We start from the raw sequence: 21,138 nt of genomic DNA, 5'->3' as shown, positions 1-21,138 counted from the left end.
CCCAAACTGGAGAAAGCATTTCCTTTGTTACTATCCTAACCTTTATTGTATTTGGGTCATAGTCAAGCCTACAAAATTATCAGGCAATTTTACTGTCTGGGAAACCAGAATGAATGTAGCAGTTGATTAAAAAAAAAAAAATGAAAACAGATAAAAGATGTTTTCATCCCACTCAAAGCTCTCTCTAGCTGAATAAAACTACAGCTGATTCAGAGCCAGGAGCCTACAAAAATTCTAGCTGCCCAGCTGGACTATTTCTCCAGAGAAAAGGTCAATCTGTGGTTCAAAATCTAAAAAAGAAAATCTGCAAAACTATGGAGAGACAAACTAAAGAAGGAAGCTTCAAATTAATGTATCCTCAGTAACCAAAGTATCTGAATCCTTTCTGCCACATTGTCTGCAGAACTCATTCCAGTTTCTTCCAAAACCAGAGTAAGTGAATGAAGAACAATTTTTTACCATAATCTATATGTACTTAAAAAGAATTTTTCTCATATAATAAGGACCATAATTTCTATCATTAACTTTACGAAACACTTCAAATTTGGTGCTTACTATGTTCTATCCTATGGTTTACACAGATAGTAATCATTCTGTCTTTTGTCACTATAAAACCCAGTTCTGTAATTTTATTTCTAAATCCTAATTCCTTATCCATAGCTACTTTTTTCAAAGACCCTTAAAAACATGTGTAACCATCTGATGCCGACTAAGCAATGTACTTCTCTAGATCTCTTTCTTCTCTGGTAAAGAAATATTATGTAATTCCTCAAAGTCCAAACTCTCAAACTGTTACTTCACTATAATTTAGGAATTTTAAGTGTCAGATCTTATCCTCTATCGTTGAGGCAAAGCAAACTAAACATAAGACCCCTCTTCCATTAGTACTCATATCAGGAAAGCAAAAAAAAGTATCAAACTTTAGAAAACAAAAGTCTGGGAACAACCATCTAATAGCAACATAATAATTAAATAGAGTGAAGATGCTTTACCAAAGAATATTCACCAGAAAAGAAAGCACTACTCTTTCTTTACACCCCCATTTACATATGGGGAGGTGTGTGTGTATGTGTGTGTGTGTGTGTGTGTTTGTGTGTGTGTGGCGTGCAGGTACAGATAAACTAAATGTACACTTAAATAAGCTAGAAGCACTTTCTAGTTTGGTGCCATCCCAAGAAATAAATAAAAACGAAATATCAGGAACTAAAGGAGTGATCGTCACCTGGGGACAGGGTTCCCTCCTGAAGACATTTGGCAACATCTAAAGGTGTTTTTACCTGTCACAGCTCAGCAGATGCTGCATCAACTGGACGGAAGACTGAGACATCTTACAATGCACAAAATAGGCCTTGCCATGCACCACAAAAGAATGATCTGGCCCAAAATATCAACAGTGCTAAGAGGGGGAAAGCCCGGGCTGGACTCACCTGGACCTTTGACACTGTTGCACAAGTTAATGGTGAGGTCGTCCACAATCCTGGAGAGTGACTCAAAATCTGCCACGTTGTACGCGTGGGTGTCGTCAGGGTCAGTTGCAATCATCTTTAACTCGACCTCATCAGCGTTTTTAATACCTTAGAAAATGGATATATTCAAATTAAAAGCACTCCTCAGAAAAAAAAAACAATTAATAGAACAAAGTAAATGTGTTAGGGCTTTCTTAATTGATGGCTGCTTCAAAACAACCATGAGTGTTCATTAATGTATTAATAAAATGATATAATATTTTCCTCAATAATAAAATGATTGCTTATTTATAGTGATAAAATAGAAATAAAAACTAAAATATAAACTGAAAGTTCTTCTGAATTTCCATATTCTAAATGCTGCTAGAACCATTTTCCTGCCCAAAAGTGTCTTTTCTGTGTTTTCTCTGACAAGAAATAATGGACATCAAAAATAAACATGATTCTGTAGAAAAACAAACAGGAATTTTTCCAAAGCTTACTAGTGGCACATTTTTATCTTGATCCATTAATTTTCTTCTAAGAAATGATATAGTTTTATCTCATTACAAGGAGAAAAGAACAAAATGAATTAACTCCCTAGGCCATCATTTTGATAAATCATGTGATAGGGAAAATACATTTGTTTGTTTGTCTCATGTTTCAGATCATATTTTTAACTACAGAATTATTCCCAGCACATTTGTAACCCTGAGGGCATCACTATCCTTTTCAGCACTTACCTATAGCAAAGAGCTCCACGCCTTCATCCTTGAGTTTTTTTGAAGGTGCCTCCACGTCGTCTTGTGATTTTCCATCAGTAATGAGAACCCCAATTTTGCGAGCTCGAGGCCTCATGCCAGCTTGGGTCTTGAAGTTCTGCTGGCGAATGAAATTCAAAGCCATGCCTAGTGGGATTTCCAGAGGAGGACAAGTCACATCGCTACTTGGCCACATGCTTTGACCCAAAGCACTAGCTGGCAGAATGCCCCACCGTCCCCCTACCTGTGAGAGTGTTGCCTCCTTTGTACGGTAAGTTGGCCACTGCCTGCAACAGGCTGTTCTTGTCTCTGTAAGCATTTAACTGCCACTCTGTTCGGGGATCCCCACTGTACTGAGCAAGGGCTAAAATTACACACACAACTGAGGTGAGCATTTGTACAAGCAAAATGGAAACGTCTGAATGTCTTCAGTACTGTCAGAACTTACCAATTTGTACTCTTTTGGGGCCAATCTCAAAGACTTCCACAATACGAGAAATGAAACTCCTCACAGTTCTAAAATTGGCCCGGCCGATGCTCCAGGATCCATCCACCAGCAACACGATGTCTGCCTCGGCTCTAGTGAGGCACTCCATCCCTGACACAGGAATCGTGAGATAAGGCAGTGAGGAGCAGACGGTCGGCAGGGCTGCTTCCTACTCAGGCCTCTGCCAGTCCCTGGAGGCTCACTGACCCTGACTATCCAGGTCTCTACGTGTAACTTGGCTCAATAACATACTCTCAGTATGAGACTCTGACAGTATGATCATGTGATTTATAAACCTCAATTAACCGTCCTGAGAATCAATTCTTCCAAAGATCAGGTCAGTGGCCAATCTTTCCTTCATCTTTAACTACATTTTCTTCCACCTTCATAGGACCTGGAGACTTCAATTAAACATCATTATAAATTTGATGGGCTCACAAACCCAAGAGCTGAAATAAATAGGGGAGAATGTATCATACCACTAACTATAAGGCATTAATAATTTTAAGACAATTTAATGTGATTAAAAGATCAGATGTTGCATTCTTCTGGCAATATTTAATGGACATTAGAAGACAAGAATGATAACATCTTTAAACTAAAAAAGGTTTTAGTGAGCCAAAAAATATCTTTTGAAATAATTAAGCTCCCAGGTAACTACTACCACATATATTATGAAGTAATGAGATACATGACTCTTAAAATTAGACTTTCTTAGAGCAAAGACACATATTTTGAAACCTGGTCCACTATTATATTATTTAGTAATAATATAATTCTATTATTATATTATATATGTATTAACAATATAATAAATATATTATTAATATAAATTAAGTATACTATTAATTAGTTAAATAATTAACATCATCTTCTATGTATAAAAATCACGTAGATACAGATGGTAAAGTTTGCACATTAAAGAATCAAGAAAGATGGAAGACAGTTTAGAAAAGTATGCAAACAAATACATAAACTGAGAGGTGTGGACACAAGCACAAACACTGATACAAAGAAAAAGCTTTGGAAAGAGCAAATAATCCCAACATCCTCAGTGTACAAGCTACAAAATAAAAACATAAGTTGTTAATATCATCATAAGAGAAACAACAGAACATTAATGCAAAACAGCAAGATTTGACACTTTATTTTGTCCACATCCATTGATTTAATGTTCTCTTTTCCAATAATTTATATCACAAGCTATGAATTTTCTAACTTATTGCAATGTTAGCATTCAATCTTTACATCACCAAAAAAAAAAAATTACTAAAAAAACTCAACTTTACTCATCATCATACTCCAAAGTACAAATGTGACTCATGTCTTATACAGCACATCAGGACGGAGGCTCCCCAAATGCTACCGCAGACACCTGCAAGCTGCTGCTGTACCACCCAGATCTACCTTGTCTTAGGAAATAATGAAAAATTTATAGGTAAACTCTGTCCACCATCTCCTCCCCTAATAATGTTAAAAAGTAGCTTCACCTACATCAAGGCTGTAATCACGACAGTGGCAGAAAATGGAAAGGAATGATGTTCCCATTCTACATGCCAAGTCGTGGTTGCCACCTGTTTATACACCTAACTCTGCTTGCCCACCCCAAATGAATTGTTTCTGCAATGACTTTAACAAAAGAAAACTGCATCCTCGTCTCTAAAAAGTGAAAAAAAGGTACAATATTGACACTTAGCCAAAACCCATCTTTAAATAATACAATATTATGTAACTAATGCAAGGCTGACAAGAAAAGCACAAAATTAATAATAATAAGACTGTCCAGGCGGTGCCTGTGGCTCAAGGAATAGGGCGCCAGGGCCATATGTTGGAGGCGGCGGGTTCAAACCCATCCAAAAAAAACTGAAAATAATAATAATAATACTGTCCAAAGTATGTTTAACTGGATATTTGAAAGCGTTTCCTCATTAAGTATATAAATTACTGAAAAAAATTTTTGTGTAAACATTTTATAGTCACTTTTCATTGTACGGTAACCTAAGAATTTATACTTGAGATAGTTTCATAATGTTAAGCAGGGGAATGTAACTCAATTTCTTACCAGAAGATAAAATTGGCATGACAGTTGTGTCAGAAAGGGTTGTCATTTCTTGTCCAACGAGTGGTAAACTTTCTCCTCCATCAAACATTCCAAAAACATTGACTTTATAGGTGGTGCCTGCCCTGAAATGGGAAAGTACATCGTCTGTACGGACCATTGGTCCATGTGGTAACAGTTTTTGACTTTTAGAAAGACATACTTCTTGACTTATAACTTTCACTCAGAAGAACTTATAATATTCAACATAAGAGAAGAAAAATAATTTCCATCATGTTCTAGCTTATGCCTACCCCAGGAAGTATTGAGGGACAGCAGACAGCAAGCCTTCCAGAGAAACTAGAGCCACAGCACCAGCGTCGGCCTTCCCTTTCTATCAGGTGCAGAGCCCCTCCCGTCCCTTTTGCGTGTCAGGGAAGCAGCAGGCTCTTCATTCCTACCGCTTCTAGGCAATGGCTCTTAAGAAAATGATTGAACTGGGAACCTTACAGAGTAATGCGAGGCACTGAGCAGAGCGCCTAACGCAGAGCTCAGTGTATGTCATTCTCCCTACTCTGCTAAAAGTAAGTAACAAGCATTACTATAGATTTCAAGACTGATGAATGAATGATTGAAAAACAAACTTTCCAAATGCAACACACAGTTGTCCATTCTCTCTACTGTAATGAATGGAGGGTGCTGTTCCAACTCTAACTTCCTTGTTTTCCACTATACAGCCTGAAGCTAGACCTTTAACCGGCCCAGCCTTGCCCTCTCCTGCCAGCTGGCACCCAGCATAAAGTCCAGTCTCTTCTGTATCACATGGGGGCAGGATTCGCACTCAGCCTGAGTTTCCTGAGCACTTCCCAAAAGCACAGGAACCTGCACATTTGCACATGGCTAGAATTTTGGTAACGTTGTGTAATACAGATATCAATTTTTCAAAAGCAGGGTGTTACTGAAAAATGTTACTAGTCTCTTAATAATAAAACTCACTTAAACATGACAGAAAATCCTGCTCCCCCAAATTCTGTTGCAGGCGTTTGATTCCTAACCTTAACCCAGCAGCATTGCATAAGAAAGCAGCTGTCACTGATTTTAAACACCAAACTGTCAGACTGATTAATGATTATTTGTATGAAGTCCCTTAATTTACAGAAGTTATTCAATCTTTCAACCCAAATGTACTTCATTCCTACCTAAGTTCCTCCAAAACAACTGTGTTGTCATAGGGTCCAACCACTAACTCCCCCAGCCTTCTGTCTTCGCCCGTAGGGTGGAATGTGACTTTGTAACCCTTCACTTCCCCAGGGGCAGGCTCCCAAGTCACTCGGAAGCTGGACATCGTCGGGTCAGATGTTTTGAGGTTTCTGGGAGACTTAAAACGAGACGCTATAAACACAGAAAGATTTTAAAGTATCAGTGAGACTAGGTTCTCAAGGTTTAACATTAACCCCTACGAAAATGTATATTTATAAAAAAGGTCAAGTCTGGCAACACAAGACATCGTGCCCAATACAAGTCCTGACAACTGACTGCCACCCAAGGAGGAGAGTGACTAATTCTCAGAACACGGAATCAATTCACCTGAAAATTTTACCAGAAACTAGAATGGTAGAAAAGAAACATTCCCTAGGCATCGTGTTTAATAATTACAATTTAATTTATTTAGAATCAGTCTTAAATATTTACAAATGATATATAGAAGTCATCTTCAGATTATGCTTAGTGAAGTAAGCCAGACACAGACAAGTATCACATGATTTCACTTATATGTGGAATCTAAAATGCCAAGTAGAGCGTAGAACAGCAGAGAGGAGAAATACTGGTCAAAGTTTCAGTGCGACAGGAAGACTAAGTTTTGGTGAGATTGCACAGCTAGGCGACAAGAAGAAATAGTAAAGAATTGTATGTTTCCAAATTGCTAAAAGGGTGTGTTTTAAAGGTTCTCATCACAAGAAGTGATAGGTGTGTGAGATGGTTAGTATGAGAATTGGCCTGATTCGTTCATTCAGCAATGTACACGTGTATTAAAACATCACATTCTGCTCCATACATAGATATAATCATTTGCCACTTAAAAATACAAATAAAATTTAAAGAAAGAAAGTCATCTTTTGAAACATTGTATACTTTCCTCCAAAAAAAAATATTTTGTACCTGTTGTTCCTGACCCTTGCCTAAGCTTTCCTTCTCCTGCCTTGTAAATGGGGAGAACTGTGATGTTGTACGTGGTCTGGGGCTGCAGTCGCTTCAGCACTGTGGACGTGACCGTGGGGGGCACCTTCGCCACCATTTGTCTTCCTCCCCCCTGGGGGCGATACACCACGCGGTAGTTGACAACTTTCCCCGGCGCTGCTTTCCACGTGACTCTCATCGAGCTTTCTGTTTCTTCATCCACTTTTAAGGTTTTGGAGTCTTGAGATACTGTGAGATACAAGGAAGATTAAAAGCTAAACCGTGTTGAAAGAGACTAGCTGCCCTTCTCTCCATCTATGTGAAAAGAAACTTAATCTGCGGTTTCTTATATACGTACGCTGTGCCCTTGCTCAGTACCATAATCACTCATAAATCCGTGATGGTGTGTGAGCCTAATCTCAGGGAGGCCTCCGCAAGATGTTTTCACTTTATCTGGCTAACACTGAAAAATGGAAGTTCATATTGCAGGCATTTCCTATTTGCATCCTCAAGACTGTAGTAAAGAAAACATCCATTTCCGGAGATGAGGTTTTAGAATTTTTATTGTTTTCCATCTGTAAAAAATGCTCCCAGGAACAATGCTTTAGGGTCTACTAAAAGTCATGAATGCAGGGGTAGAAATTTTATATAGGTGTTTTCAGAAAAAGTCACCATCATGCTACAGTTGACACTGTTGTTGCAATTGCCATGTACATAAGACGGTGAGCATGAAAGAAGAGGAAATTCTAACACATTAAAACATCACAAGGGCTTAAAGACAAATGGGTGTCGGCTGAGTATTAACACTGTATGTCAGTGGTGTTTGCTTAAGATGTTATCAATATTGTTTATTAAATTATCTTTTACTAATACTTCATAATTATTCATAACTGTCAGAAACAGTTCACCAACATCCACAAACAACCAAAAACATTTTTTCTTATACATACATGCTTACAGTTTATAACCAGGATCATTCCATTCGGTTCTATATCACAGTGTTCAAAAGGACATACACATTTTCAATGGGAAAGACTACCAGGGGTCCTCAAACTGCGGCCCGCGGGCCACGTGAGGCGGTGTGATTGTATTTGTTCCCGTTTTGATTTTTTACTTCAAAATAAGATATGTGCAGTGTGCATAGGAATTTTTTCATAGTTGTTTTTTTTTAAACTATAGTCCAGCCCTCCAACGGTCTGAGGGACAGTGAATTGGCCCCCTGTTTAAAAAGTTTGAGGACACCGCAAACTAAAGGAAATGTGAAATCAACAAAGGATCTTTCCTGATTTTAAAAGAAACTGATGTTCAAATGTGCAAGAACCATTTGAAACAACTAACAATACTGAAGAAAAACTAAAAAAAAAAATACTTTTCAGATCAGACACTGGTCCAGTGACCCCCGTGAGAGATGAGGGGCAAATGAGAATAGCCTATTGCTCACCCCAGCTTGCTGCTTGGAGTTTCTACTCCCCAGTATAAAAAGGAAGAATCCAAATGGAACCTGGAAGCCCCCCTTAATTGATGAGATAGTGCTCAGAGTTTGGAGAATCCAGGGCAACTGGGCCCCACAGAACAAAGAACCATAAAGGAGAGAGTGTCGCAGAGAAAATTAATACTTGAGTCTTCAGTCCAGTATTAACCAGTTCAGGGAAGCAACCCCAGAAAAGGAGCAGAAGGAATCATTTCAGGAGCTCACACAGGGCTAGAAACATTCCCCCTAGCCAGAGAGAAAACCTCATAACTCAAGGGACATCGTGTTGGGCACTCAGGAGGTGACTGCCTCAACAAGGGGGCAAAAATTAGCTCTAAACTAAAACAGTTTAAAAGTGAGCTTCAGAAAGATCAAACTATTTCCAAGTAACTTAACAATATTTTAGAACAAAAAATAAGAATATGAAAATACCTAGCCCTCGACAAAGTAAAATTCACAATGTCTGGCACCCAAGAAGGAAAAAATTGTAATCCATGTCATGAAATGAATGATTGTGTTCCCCCAAAATTCAAGTGGTGAAGCCTTAATCTTCCATGTAATGTTATTTGGAAATGGGGACTTTGGGGAAGTCATTTGGGTTTAATGAGCTCATACAAGTCCCTAATCTGATAGATTTGTGTCTTTATAACAGAAGGAGAAGGCACTTGACAGCACTCCTCCTCTCTCCACATGGCACAGTCTGAGAAAAGGCCATGTGAGGATGTGCGGAGGTGACTATCTACAAGCCAGGAAGAGCGACCTCACTGGGAACCAAATCCTGCCAGACCTTCATCTGGGACTTGCCAGTCTCCAGAACTGTGAGGAAGTAAACAGAGTATAAGAGGGAAAAAAATCAATAGAGACAGAACTCGACAGAATTAGATAAAAGGGGATGTTAAATAGTTATTATAACTACATTCCAAATGTGAATAATGGTAGAAGAAAGATCAAGCAAAAATAGAGATATGGAATATATATATATATATATATATAGAGAGAGAGAGAGAGAGACTCAAATCAGACTTTTAGAGATAAAAAATACCATGTCTAAGATGAAAAACACATAGGATGAAATTTTTAGCAGATTAGAAATTGAAGGAAAAATGATTAGTGAACTTGACTATCTGATAATAGAAACTATCCAATATGAAACAAAAGGGAGGAAAAAGATGAAAAAATTGAGCACAGCCTCAGTGAGCTGTGTAATCACTTCCAGCAAACTAATATGTTGGAGAACATATTGGAAGAAATCATTTTTTATTTAAATTTTTTGAAATTCTATAAATTTCAATTTTTTTCAAATTCTGTCAAAACTATAAACTCAGAGATCTGAAAAGTTTGACAAATTCCAAGCACAAGAAACATGAAGAAAACTAAACCAAGATACATGATATTCAGGTTATTTGAAATCACTGATAAAAAGAAAATCTTGAAAGCAGCCAGATTTTTTAAAGATACAATATGTATAGAAGAAAAATATAAGAAAGATAAAATAGGTAAATTCAATGTATGATTATGAATTATATTTCTGAGAGATGCAAAAATATAATTTTAGCCAAAAGTAAATTGGTTGCAATATGTTTTATGGCTTAAGAAAACTATAACAACTCTCTGCCAATTTTATTGCTTTCTAGAAATATTAAAATCCATTAAAATTGATCTATTCAATTTGATCTTTAATTATCTATTACTATTCTTCAAGTGAGTGAGCTATCAAAAGAAACCATATTTCCAGTGTCTCCCAACATACTTGTTTTTGGTTAAAACAAATCCTTACAGACATTCTCAATCTCAAATAATCATCTTAAATCTCAGAATTTTTGGAAATAGACAAAATATAGGAGAATATTTGAAAAAAATCCCTCTAACTACATTACTTTTATCATTTCTCAGCCACATGAATGGTATCAAATACTTTAGTTATATAGGTCATATCCAGCCTAAGTTTACAATCTGGCTTCTTTTTACAACAAATGAATTTTGCCAGAAATAGAGAATGATTTTCTGACAGGTTTTCATAAATTACACCAGCCAATATATTTCAGACACAAGATTTCATTTACTAACACGGAAACCAATCACGAGAATATCAGAGAAATTTGTTTTTTCATATATTTACATTTCCGATAAGGAGCTTGATTTTTTTAATCTGGTTAATTTAGATACAAATTTAAACTTCTTTCATAAAAAATAATGAATTCCTCAGAAGAATCAGGCCAAAAGTTTTTAGTTTAAGACTTGAAATCAGGATATTGGACTTAGCTGAAATTGCTCATGGCACTTCCTCTAACTTCCTTTGCCAGAAAAATCACCAAATCCCTCTGCTTTTTTGCAAGAATGCCCCAATTCAAAATCTTCTTTTTCTAAAAGAAGAATAAAATTTTCTGCTACAAATACTTAGAAATGCCCTGGCTTAACCAATAATTTTTATTTTAGTTTAGTCTTTTTTTTTAAATAAACTATTTTTTACAGTAGTTTTATGTTCCTAGCAAAAAAAGGTACAGAAATTTCCCACATATTCTTTTCTGCCCCACCCAGATGCACACCCTCCCCCATTGTCAACATCCCCCACCAAACTGGGACATTTGTTACAATTGCTGAGCCTACATTGAAACATCATTATCACTTAAACAAATGACTTTCTAGGAAAATGAATTAAGAAATCCCAAATAATCCAAATGCCAAGCTTTAGCCAATCAAGAAATGTCTCTACTTTGTTCCCATGTTCAGCCTGTAAAAGCTCATTGCCCACGCTGTGGGAGTGAAACCCTCTGAACCTCACCCAGTTTTGAATGCTGCCTGATTCATGAGTCCTTTAATGATCAAATAAACTCTATTAAATTCAAAAAAAGAAAGAAAGAAATTCTGACACATCCTTCACTGGCCAGATGACAATGGTAGGTCATTCATAATTGTGCATAAGAAATATTGAGATTGAGTTAAATCTGAGCCACCAGAAAATTGGGCTTTTGATTTAACCTTATCAAATACAATAAGGTTAAATACAATTTAACCTTATCAAATACAAGTAAAAAAAAATCTACAACCGTTTCAGCAACCACTCATTATTTATCAAACATCTCTAAGTGGCTAAGCACTGTGTTGGTGCTTTGTACATTTTTATTACATTTAATCTTCACAAGTCTAGACAAGATTTTTTAGATGCCCTCAACAGATTAGGCAACTGAGGCTGAAAGGTTATGTAACTTGGCCAAGGTTGTGCAGCTATACATGTGCCTGAATTCTCTTTGTCTCCATGGCTCTTGATCTTTCTACTGATTAGGTCTGCCATTGAATTGATCATTTGACCAGAAAAAATAAAATAAATAAATATGAATACATGTATACATGTGGGCAGTTGAAAGGGATAAGTGAAATTTTCACTATTTCAAAATTCGATATAATCTGTAGAAACTAATGTAATGTTAATTTGAACCAAATTCTTTAAAGATCCTAATGCTTCAGTCCTCATTTACCATATGAAGAAAAAAATGCAAGTGGTTAAACTGTATGTCACTTGAGCCGATAGCTATTAGGTGGCATCAATACACATCCCAACACACCCATGATGTTACCTACATTCAGTTGTGGCATCTCCAGTCAAAGGTTCTCCTTCTCCACTGCTGTAAGTTGCAAATACTGAAATTTTGTATTTGGTCTCTGGCTGCAGATTTTCTATCAGAGTATGAATTGCATCTCCAGGAAGACTTTTTTCTCCAGCCTCAACATCATCATAAAGAGATTTCCACGAGACCCTGTAACCACGAACCATTCCAGGAGCAGACGTCCAATAAGCCCCAATTGATGTGTCCGTGATGTCTTTGGTAACTAAATCTCGAGGTGAACCACGTTCTGCAATAGAAATTTTAAAAAGAATTACTTTTTAAAATATCTAATAGATACTTAAATATTCATTCTTCCTGGTAGACATCCTGACTTCCTAGTCTCAAACTTAACTTCTCTAAAATTGCCCTTCTCTTCAGCTGAGCATGGTGGCTTATGCCTGAAATCCTGGCATTTTGGGAGGCCAAACCAGAAGGATCACTTGAGGGCAGGAGTCTAGCCTGGGGAAAATAATGAAACTTCATCTCTACAGAAAATTTTAAAATGGCCATGGATGGTGATGTGTGCCCGTGGCGCCAACCTCAGGAGGCTGAGGCAGGAGGATCCTTTGAGCCCAGAAGTTTGAAGTTCCAGGGAGCTATGATGACACCACCACGCTTCAGTCCAAGGGACAGAGTGAGACTCTGTCTCAAAAAATATTAATAGTAACAAATTTCTTCTTTTTGAGCTATCTGCTCTGTCAGCAGAACAGATCTATGGAATAAAACTTCACAAATATAGTTGAGTCCTACCTATCAACCTTGCTCCCATATGCCCAGTAAGGTTGTAAGGCCCTTCAGGAGAAGAATGACATATACACTTAAATTTTTTCTAAAGGAAAAAAATATGTGCAAATCCCGAAATTTTATCACACATTTCAGTCTGCCTTATGACATAGTCCATTATTCATACACATTTTATTTCCTTAACATGATCTTTTCCTCTCTGAGTTAATTTAAATAACCTTGGTTTCAATGTATGCTTTACAATAACTGCAACAATCTAATATCACTTGCAAACCTTCATTCCGATCATTGTTGTCTGGTGAAACTTTTACTTGTTTATGCAGTTAAAAAGGTAGAAGTACAAACTTTTAATATAGCTTAACCCTAGTGAAACTAAAAACCACCAATTCTTCTGAAAAACTTAAAAGCAATTAGTCATCAAAATAAAACACACCACTTGTTCTAGCTGATCGAAAACGTCTGCTACTAGATTTTGGCTCTTTCATTCAAAAAAATACAACCCAAATGGAAAAATATGGAAACCTCAACTTAATGGGAGGCACAGATGTCTTCCAATAAAACCCTCATTTTCCATATTTTAAATGTAAGATAAATATACAGATCACTTTATATTGGCTACTTTTACTAGGGTTTATGCCACGGTATGACATAAATATGAAACTATCTGCTTCCCCAGCATACATTTGACCAGTAATTGTATATTCATGCAAATGATATATCACCCTCTTACAAAAGAATTTTGAAGGCTATTATTTTACTTGAGTCAAAGAGTAAATATTAATAACCTAAAACTACTTTTTAATTAAACAATTATATTTCACTATGAAAAACAAAGATAACAATGAATGAAAAAGAAATCTAGATGGACAAAAAGCTATCATATGTGGTTGGAGTTTCAGGGCAAAAAATAAATAAAACAGGAGCTGGGCAGCCTACCAGACCCAGAGCCCAAATGGAAAATTCTAACTCCATTATAAATAACTTTAACTGCTGAAAACACATCTCATCTCTGGAAGGAAATTAGTTACATATTTCACTGCAACAAAGAATACTTATTTTCAGGAACACATTGACTTTGTTCCCTCAGTACTCGAGGCTAATTCCCATTTCAAAGTCTTCTTAGCTGTCTTTGCTACTTAAATGGGCCTACACTTTTACGCTTTCTCTACCTGTAGGAATACGCAAGTACAGCTTTAAGCTGTTTGTTCATTTTTTTTTTATTTGGTTTGATTGGGAGGTTTTCCTGGTTTTTTAATTCGTTTTGATAGTCTCTAAGTTTTAAATGCACAGCATTATTTTCCCCTTGTTTGATATACACTGTTTTTCCACATGTGCCTTTTTTCCTAAGTTTCCTAAATTTCAGTCGGGAAGAGCTGCTATGGAATGACCATACTTGAAAGTGACTGAATGTAAATAAGCTGAATGCTGCATTAATGACATTTTTAAAAATACATAAGACAAATAAAGTTAGCAAGAATGTGGGCAGCATCTTCCAAATCAACAGTCGGGTCATTTAAAAGCAATCATTTCAGCTTCTCCTTTTCCTCAAAGCTGTGCTTCTCAGCCTATTTTTCATTCCACTTTCTACAGCATTAGATTTGTGACATTGTTTATTTCCATGACAACAGACATCAATTTCACAAACACAGGCAAATGAGTTCACTGTCAGAAAAATAATAGGAAGAGAATTGTGGTTGAAGCAAAAATACATTCACAAAGACATTACTGGGCTTAAAACAAAAGGCTGCTGCATCATGAGACAAGTCACCCCAAGGATTTTAATCAACTATGTTAACACTCTCAAGGTCTGGAAAGTTAGAACAAAATTCAGGAGGACTTTTGCCAGGTTTATCAACGTCCTGAAAATAATCTCCCAAAGCACTTTTTAAGATACAAATGAAAAAATCAACTAAAAACTATTCCTGAGTTCTTATTAATGCATGACAACCCTAATCTGGTAAACACAGAAAAAAATCCCTTAAAAATTGTAGTTTCTGCCTCTGGTTTGCAAAGGCACTATTGGTAGACACTGGCAATACAGCATTCTGTACTTGTGATAAAAAAAAAATATATATAGACTCTAAAGAAAGAAGAAAGATACTTTGATCCAGAAGCCAAGATTGGAAAAGATAAACTCCTCCATATGAGTTTTCCATATGTCAGTCAGTTTAATAAGAATATTCCTAAATATTAAGCCTATACTGTTCTCAAACACATGGATAACTTTTTCTCAAAAAGAGAAAAAAAAGGTAGGAGGGAAGGCTGAGTATTCTGCTGCCTTATACCCAAGAATTTTGAGCATTGATATACCCATGACAAATAAATTTTATCAGAATTCTTTAAAACCCTTGAATTTTTAAAAAATGAGATCTTGGTTTGGCTAAACATTATATTACAAAAAATGAAGCAACCAGATCACATGTATCCTGTGGTACAGTTTGCAGAAGGCAGGCTAACCAGTGGCCGAGCTGGTATTGGGGCCAGGTGGGCCAGCAGCCGCGCAGGCCACCAGTGAGCTCCGTCACCTCCTCAGGTTCTGGAGTTCTCAGCATCAAAGTAATGAGGCGGAACCTAAACAGGTGCCCAGAACTGCCTGAAGAGCCAAAGGCTAGTCACTTCCCAGATCAATTAAACTGGAATATTTATGGATGTACCTAAGTATGGTGCTTTCTAAAAATCTTTTAAATCTACCCTGTGGTTCTAAGTCCTCTATGATTCCTTATTCTTTTCCCCATGTCTTTCTTTTGTCTTCTTTGCACTGCTCCTCTGTGAGGCCTAGAGCAGCATCTATTTGGAAGTTCTGCTTGGTTAGTGTGGAAGGAGACCCTAATCCTCACACTTGCTTGCCCTTAGGAAAAGCCTTCTTCAAAATAAAGACAGGTGCAGTGAAAGTAAACGGGTCACAATCACAGGACACATGGCACTATGTAGGACTTCCTGACGGGTTAGGTATTGTAGTTACACTTTCATGCACGACAAGTCACCCCTTTAGGCAGCTGAATGATCTCAAGGCTGGTTCTCAAAGAACTGAGAAGCTGACTTAAGCTTCTTATCACATCTTCCCGTCCTGCAGCACACATCAGGTGTTTTCTGCTCTCTGCTCCCCTCCTTCCTGTCTGGACAGGAAATGACTCTCCATACACACTTGTCATTGAAGAGTTGACCACGTTTTCATGTGGGTGAGGTTCAAGTGTTACCTGGCCAGGCAATTGCTCTGTTTATAATATACTGTAGCTATTGTCCTCAATCAAAGGAACTCCAGACATCAGTGACTACAGGGAAGGCTTAATTGGCTCATCTTGGTTTAGTTCGGTTAGGTTTGTTCAGGAATCCCTTTTAAGAGCACATAAGAGGGAACAGGAAACAGTGAAGAGTAAGACCCTTCTCCAGGGAAAGTTATCGTTCCTCAAAAGGTGAAGGCATAGAAACCATGGGCAGTGAACCGAAATCAGCTCTGGGAGAATTGTTGTCACTTTGTCACTACCTGGCCCTGAACCTGGATCCACTGCTGTTTTAACAGGGACTCCCTCCCTGAGTTCCTCCTCGTCCTCTGTCCCAGGACTTACAAGTGCATGATCGGCACCGGGGTGTGTAAGGCGTTTTTACCTGTGTCACTGTTTTCAATGATATTTAATCTCATAGCACTTTCTTCTGCTCTAGACCACACGCCTGTGCGCTCTGTGCCACTTTCATCTCAGGGAGTTGAAATCCTGGCAACCTTTTCAATTGTCATCTGGAATGCTGATGTGCCTTCATTTTTGTTGCTTTGATTCCATCACAATAGTCTTTCCATATATCCTATTCTTACCAGTATAGTAATACTCTAGTTATAAGGAATGACAATGCATTTCTGTCATAAATTTAAAGGTACAAAATTCTGGAATTTTGATGCTCAGCATTTCTGTGTGTTATCAAACATAGTCACGTAAAATATTTTCATAAATATTCAAAAACCACTTCTCTAGAGCCCACTCACATGTGTCCCTGGACTGCTGCTACAGGAAGTAATTTAGACAGGTGCATTTTTCATGATCCAAACATCTACAAGGGGTTGATTTCTACACTGCTTTTTTTCCACATCCCAGGCCAAAGAACTAATACCTCATTTAAGGAACTTTCCTATGTTTCCTTAGACCTTTTCCATTTGCTTTCAGAAAAGCAAATTATCATCCAATTCAAATATAATTATAACACGAATTAGCCAATGATGATAACTGAAAAATTAATCATCATGAAGTGAAACTGTATTTCATCTTATAGATTATGCCAGCCAGCTTTCAGTGAGTTTCACATGCCACTTTCAAAAATAGAAATTAAATTGAAAATGTAATGTAAACTTTCTTCTAAATCAATTTGTCTTTTCCGTTGGAGCTCAGCTCAAAAGTCATCCAACTTTCCACAGCAATACAGAAGACCTGCTTGTGGAGGACGTTCATGTGGAAATACTCTTGATTTATAACCAATGAATTAGAGCTATGCTTCCAAAGGACAAAGTTCAGTATTGATAAGTTGTCTCAGTTACTTTAAGCTCTATTCAATTCTTTTAAAAATCTTTTAACAATTAAATTACCATTCAACTTCAAAGCCTGCTTCAGCAAAAAAGAAAAGAAAATCACTTCCATAATTATTATCTCTCCAATTTAATTTAGATTTTTCTCTGATGAACAATCAACTCACAGAAAAGGAAATGGGACTGTGCTGAGGTTGCCTGGCAACATCAAAGTTCTTACACCCAGAATGTATGATTTTTTCAAATTATGAGATAGGAAATCTAGGAAAACACAGAGGCTTTGTTGAGTCCATCTCAGAAAGGCGCATGTTACTCAACATCATGCAGGATTCCTGTGACATGCTAAAAACCTCATTGTAAGAAAATGTCAAGCGAGTTAGCCTGGTTTGATCTGCAGGAAGGGACACTGGCAGGTCGCTACAGTAATTGAAACAGAGGAAATTCTGAGAAGTCATATTTTCCTTAGACAAAAAACAACTCTCAAAAATTTTAGAGAGCCATATTATTCCCAAACTGAAATTTTCATTCATTTGTAGTGAATCTCTGAATTAAAGCAGGCATTATTTATTTCAAGGTTCATAAAAATGGCTTTTCCTGTCTCTAATCACTTTTGGTGACAGCTAAAGGTTCCATGAAGACTTAGAAGGCAGTGACATAGACAGTGGTGTTTTAGAAGTCACGTTCAGTCTACCTGACCGGGTTAACAACAACAACGGGCACGGGGGTTGGGAGGAGGACAACGTAAATCAAACCTAATGGTTTGTGCTCAGATGCCTCTGAAGTTTGGGTCTGAAATAGTAACAGACTCTGCCTTTGGGATCCTGCTGCACATGGTACCACAGCCAACTGGGAACTTCCCCAGTGCTAATAAATAAACTTCCCCATTGCTAATAAATCTCTCTTGCAGAGACAAGGGAATTTTCTGATAATTGGCTGCATTTCAAAACCTGTATCAGAAAACAGATTCAAGTCAGGGACGGTTGTAGACCACACCACGTATTTTTTTTAAAAAAATCACTTTCTTTTTGTATCGAAAGCCATAATGTGTTGAGGTAATCTGCAAACTGTGAGCCCTACAGAACGCTCCTGCCTGCTGCCTCCCGCCTCTGGACAGAAGAAACATTCCTTCAAGTTCTGTTCTTACCACCTCCTTTCCCAAGAGAAAAACCGATTAGAAAAACAGCAGCCCTCAAAAGCAGCCTCCTGGCTCCACGTCTGGCATTTCCACTCCCTGCATTTACCATCATATCCTATTCCTGTATATGGTATGTGGATTTGGCTCAGTTAATATAATAAAATGAAATGGAATAACCAGGGGCAAAAATCTTCTATTAATTTAGTCACAACTATGCTTTCACATATTTGTCAAGTTTACCACACATAATGCAATGGGATAAATATGTTAATAAAATCAGGCTGGCAGCATTTTTTGTAATCCTTTACTGTAGCAGACAGCTTTCGTGTAAGTGGGAAAAATATTTTTGATGATTATACTTCAGTTACAAATTAACTATATTTTTTAAACACACCTAAAATTTATCCAGCTTCCCTCTGTCTCAAGAAATGGTAATCAATAGTTTTTAAACAGTATTTTGATACCTGTACATCTTCTTTAGAGATGACTTCTGGTCAGCTGTGTGCAAGTGTGTACCCTCAGACACATGTACAAGTGGGTAGCTTTTCTACATCACTTGTGCCGAGCTACAAAGTTATAAACATTCAACTCTACATCCAATAAAATGTGTTTGCTATAAAGTTAAAAATGCATTTTGTTATAAAAGATTTTTAATACATTATTTGGGGGGGGGGAAATGCCTTAATTTTTAGAATCAAGATTTTTGACAAAGCATGAATATAGTTTTTAAGAGCAAGAAAATGCAAACCAATTTCAGAAGATTAAAAGATATAGTTGGAAGTAAAACTACTAAATTATCTCCAAGATATTCCTTATAAAGAAGAAATATTCACAAATATAATCTATATTTATTATGTAAAAAGTATGATAGAAAGTTTATCCTTTGTATTTTTTTTTTTTTTTGAGACAGAGTCTCATTCTGTCACCCTGGGTTGAATGTCATGGCATCGTAGCTCACAGCAACCTCTGGTCCATGGGCTCAAGTGATCCTCTTGCCTCAGCCTCCCGAGTAGCTGGGACTACAGGCGCCTGCCACAACACCTGGCTATTTTTCTAAAGAATGGGATCTCGCTCTTGCTCAGGCTGGCCTTGAACTCATGAGATCAGGCAATCCACCTGCCTTTGCCTCCCAGAGTGCTGAGATTACAGGAGTGAGCCACCACACACAGCCAGTTTATCCTTTTTAAACAACCCTATGATCCTAGGAACAATCTAAGCTTAAAGCCTATGGAAAGTATATCAGAAAGAGAACTTTAAAAGGTCAAAAGAAAAGGACAAACTTCTCCAAAATTCTAGAGGTTGCTCCAGATATAAAGATCTCATGTTTTTATTGCTTGGATTATGACTCTGTAATTAAGGCAACTTCTATTTCTACTTACTTTCAAAACTTTTGTGTAACCAATCCATTATCTCTAAGATCCTTGAACAACATGGCTTGGAGCTGCACATGTGTCCACTTACATGAGGATCTTTTGCAATCAAATGCAGAAAAGAAAGCCACTTAGATGGGGGCCAGCTTTCCCCACACAGGGGTTCCTCGAGACAACCTCTGAACACTGTGTATGTGGCTTACAGAGGGACAATTCTATTTTTAGACAGCAGTTCCAAAGTTAAGTTATTTCTTTTTAATGAATTTTACATATTTGTTTATATTACTTTACAGTCTCCAGAGAATGTCACTTACATTCTCCCATTTGATCTCCACAATAACCCTGGGGGTGGGGGGGAGGAAAGAGGATAATCATCCCCTCTTTAGACAGATAAACTGAGGTTCAAAGGGGTAAAAAAATTATTCCAAGGTCACAGAGTGAGGTAGCACAACCAGGATTCTTCAGTGCTTTCTATATTTAATCTCTCATTTAAATCCTTTTCTAAAAACATGTCATGGACTATGGGGAGTCAACTCTTGATTGCTATTATTTTGATTAGAATATGTATTTTTATTTGTTTTTAATTCTTAACTAAGTCTTGAAGTTTCCAGTCTGTAAGCCTTGTCCCTGCCAACTACAGTGAGTATAAAACTCTCAGTTCCTGGAGCCATCACCTTTGATGGGTCTTTTGCCTAATATCATTGTGATTTCACATCACAAAAGATCTTTCAGATCCATTTTCTTCCTATAATCTTTTAAGATAAGTCACATAAAATATGATGATAAAGAGAAGGAAAACTAGTGCCCAATAGCCCATTTAGGCCCCCAACTATAGAATCGAGTCAACATCATCATAATCATACACTGATGATGTATCCACGCTCAGTGTGGTTAAATTAAATTTGCGCTTCTCTCTCCTACACTACTTAGTAGTTGTGGTGAGTCCGCCATAAGCTGCAATTACATCACAGAAGATCCTGAGAAACATAAAGCCCCCTGACAATTAACTCTAGAGACCCTAGAAAACAGCTCCAGCCTTGATGCTTCTTGCTAAGGTCTATGCTGCATTAGCTTTGAACGTCTAACACAAAACTGAACTTTAGTGGTCACTTAGAAAACAAATGAACATGGCTTGGACCTATAGCTCAAGTGGCTAAGGTGCCAGCCACATACACCAGAGCTGGTGGGTTCGAATCCAGCCCAGGCCCGCCAAACAACAATGACAAATGCAACCCAAAAATAGCCGGGCGTTGTGGCAGGTGCCTGTAGTCCCAGCTACTTGGGAGGCTGAGGCAAGAGAATTGCTTAAGCCCAGGAGTTGGAGGTTGCTGTGAGCTGTGATGCCATGGCACTCTACCCAGGGCAACAGCTTGAGGCTCTGTCAAAAGAAAAGA

The 21,138-nt window shown here is 37.5% G+C and overlaps 1 protein-coding gene across 1 annotated transcript in view; it reads right to left on the bottom strand.

Moving 5' to 3' along the window:
- COL12A1 (collagen type XII alpha 1 chain) overlaps positions 1 to 21,138 on the bottom strand; it is a 127,064-nt gene that overhangs the window by 74,316 nt on the left and 31,610 nt on the right. The window contains exons 14-21 of the mRNA XM_053602255.1: positions 11,960 to 12,232; positions 6,892 to 7,158; positions 5,931 to 6,123; positions 4,756 to 4,877; positions 2,655 to 2,804; positions 2,451 to 2,570; positions 2,189 to 2,353; positions 1,428 to 1,574 (exon numbers count right to left, since the gene is read on the bottom strand). Coding sequence (XP_053458230.1) covers positions 1,428 to 1,574; positions 2,189 to 2,353; positions 2,451 to 2,570; positions 2,655 to 2,804; positions 4,756 to 4,877; positions 5,931 to 6,123; positions 6,892 to 7,158; positions 11,960 to 12,232 — 1,437 coding nt within the window. The remainder of the gene's footprint in view (positions 1 to 1,427; positions 1,575 to 2,188; positions 2,354 to 2,450; positions 2,571 to 2,654; positions 2,805 to 4,755; positions 4,878 to 5,930; positions 6,124 to 6,891; positions 7,159 to 11,959; positions 12,233 to 21,138) is intronic.

This window comes from Nycticebus coucang, chromosome 9, assembly GCF_027406575.1.
Source record: "Nycticebus coucang isolate mNycCou1 chromosome 9, mNycCou1.pri, whole genome shotgun sequence".
Classification (NCBI taxonomy): domain Eukaryota; kingdom Metazoa; phylum Chordata; class Mammalia; order Primates; family Lorisidae; genus Nycticebus; species Nycticebus coucang.
Note: the sequence above shows the minus strand (reverse complement) of the source record. Positions and strands in the feature narration are given on the sequence as shown.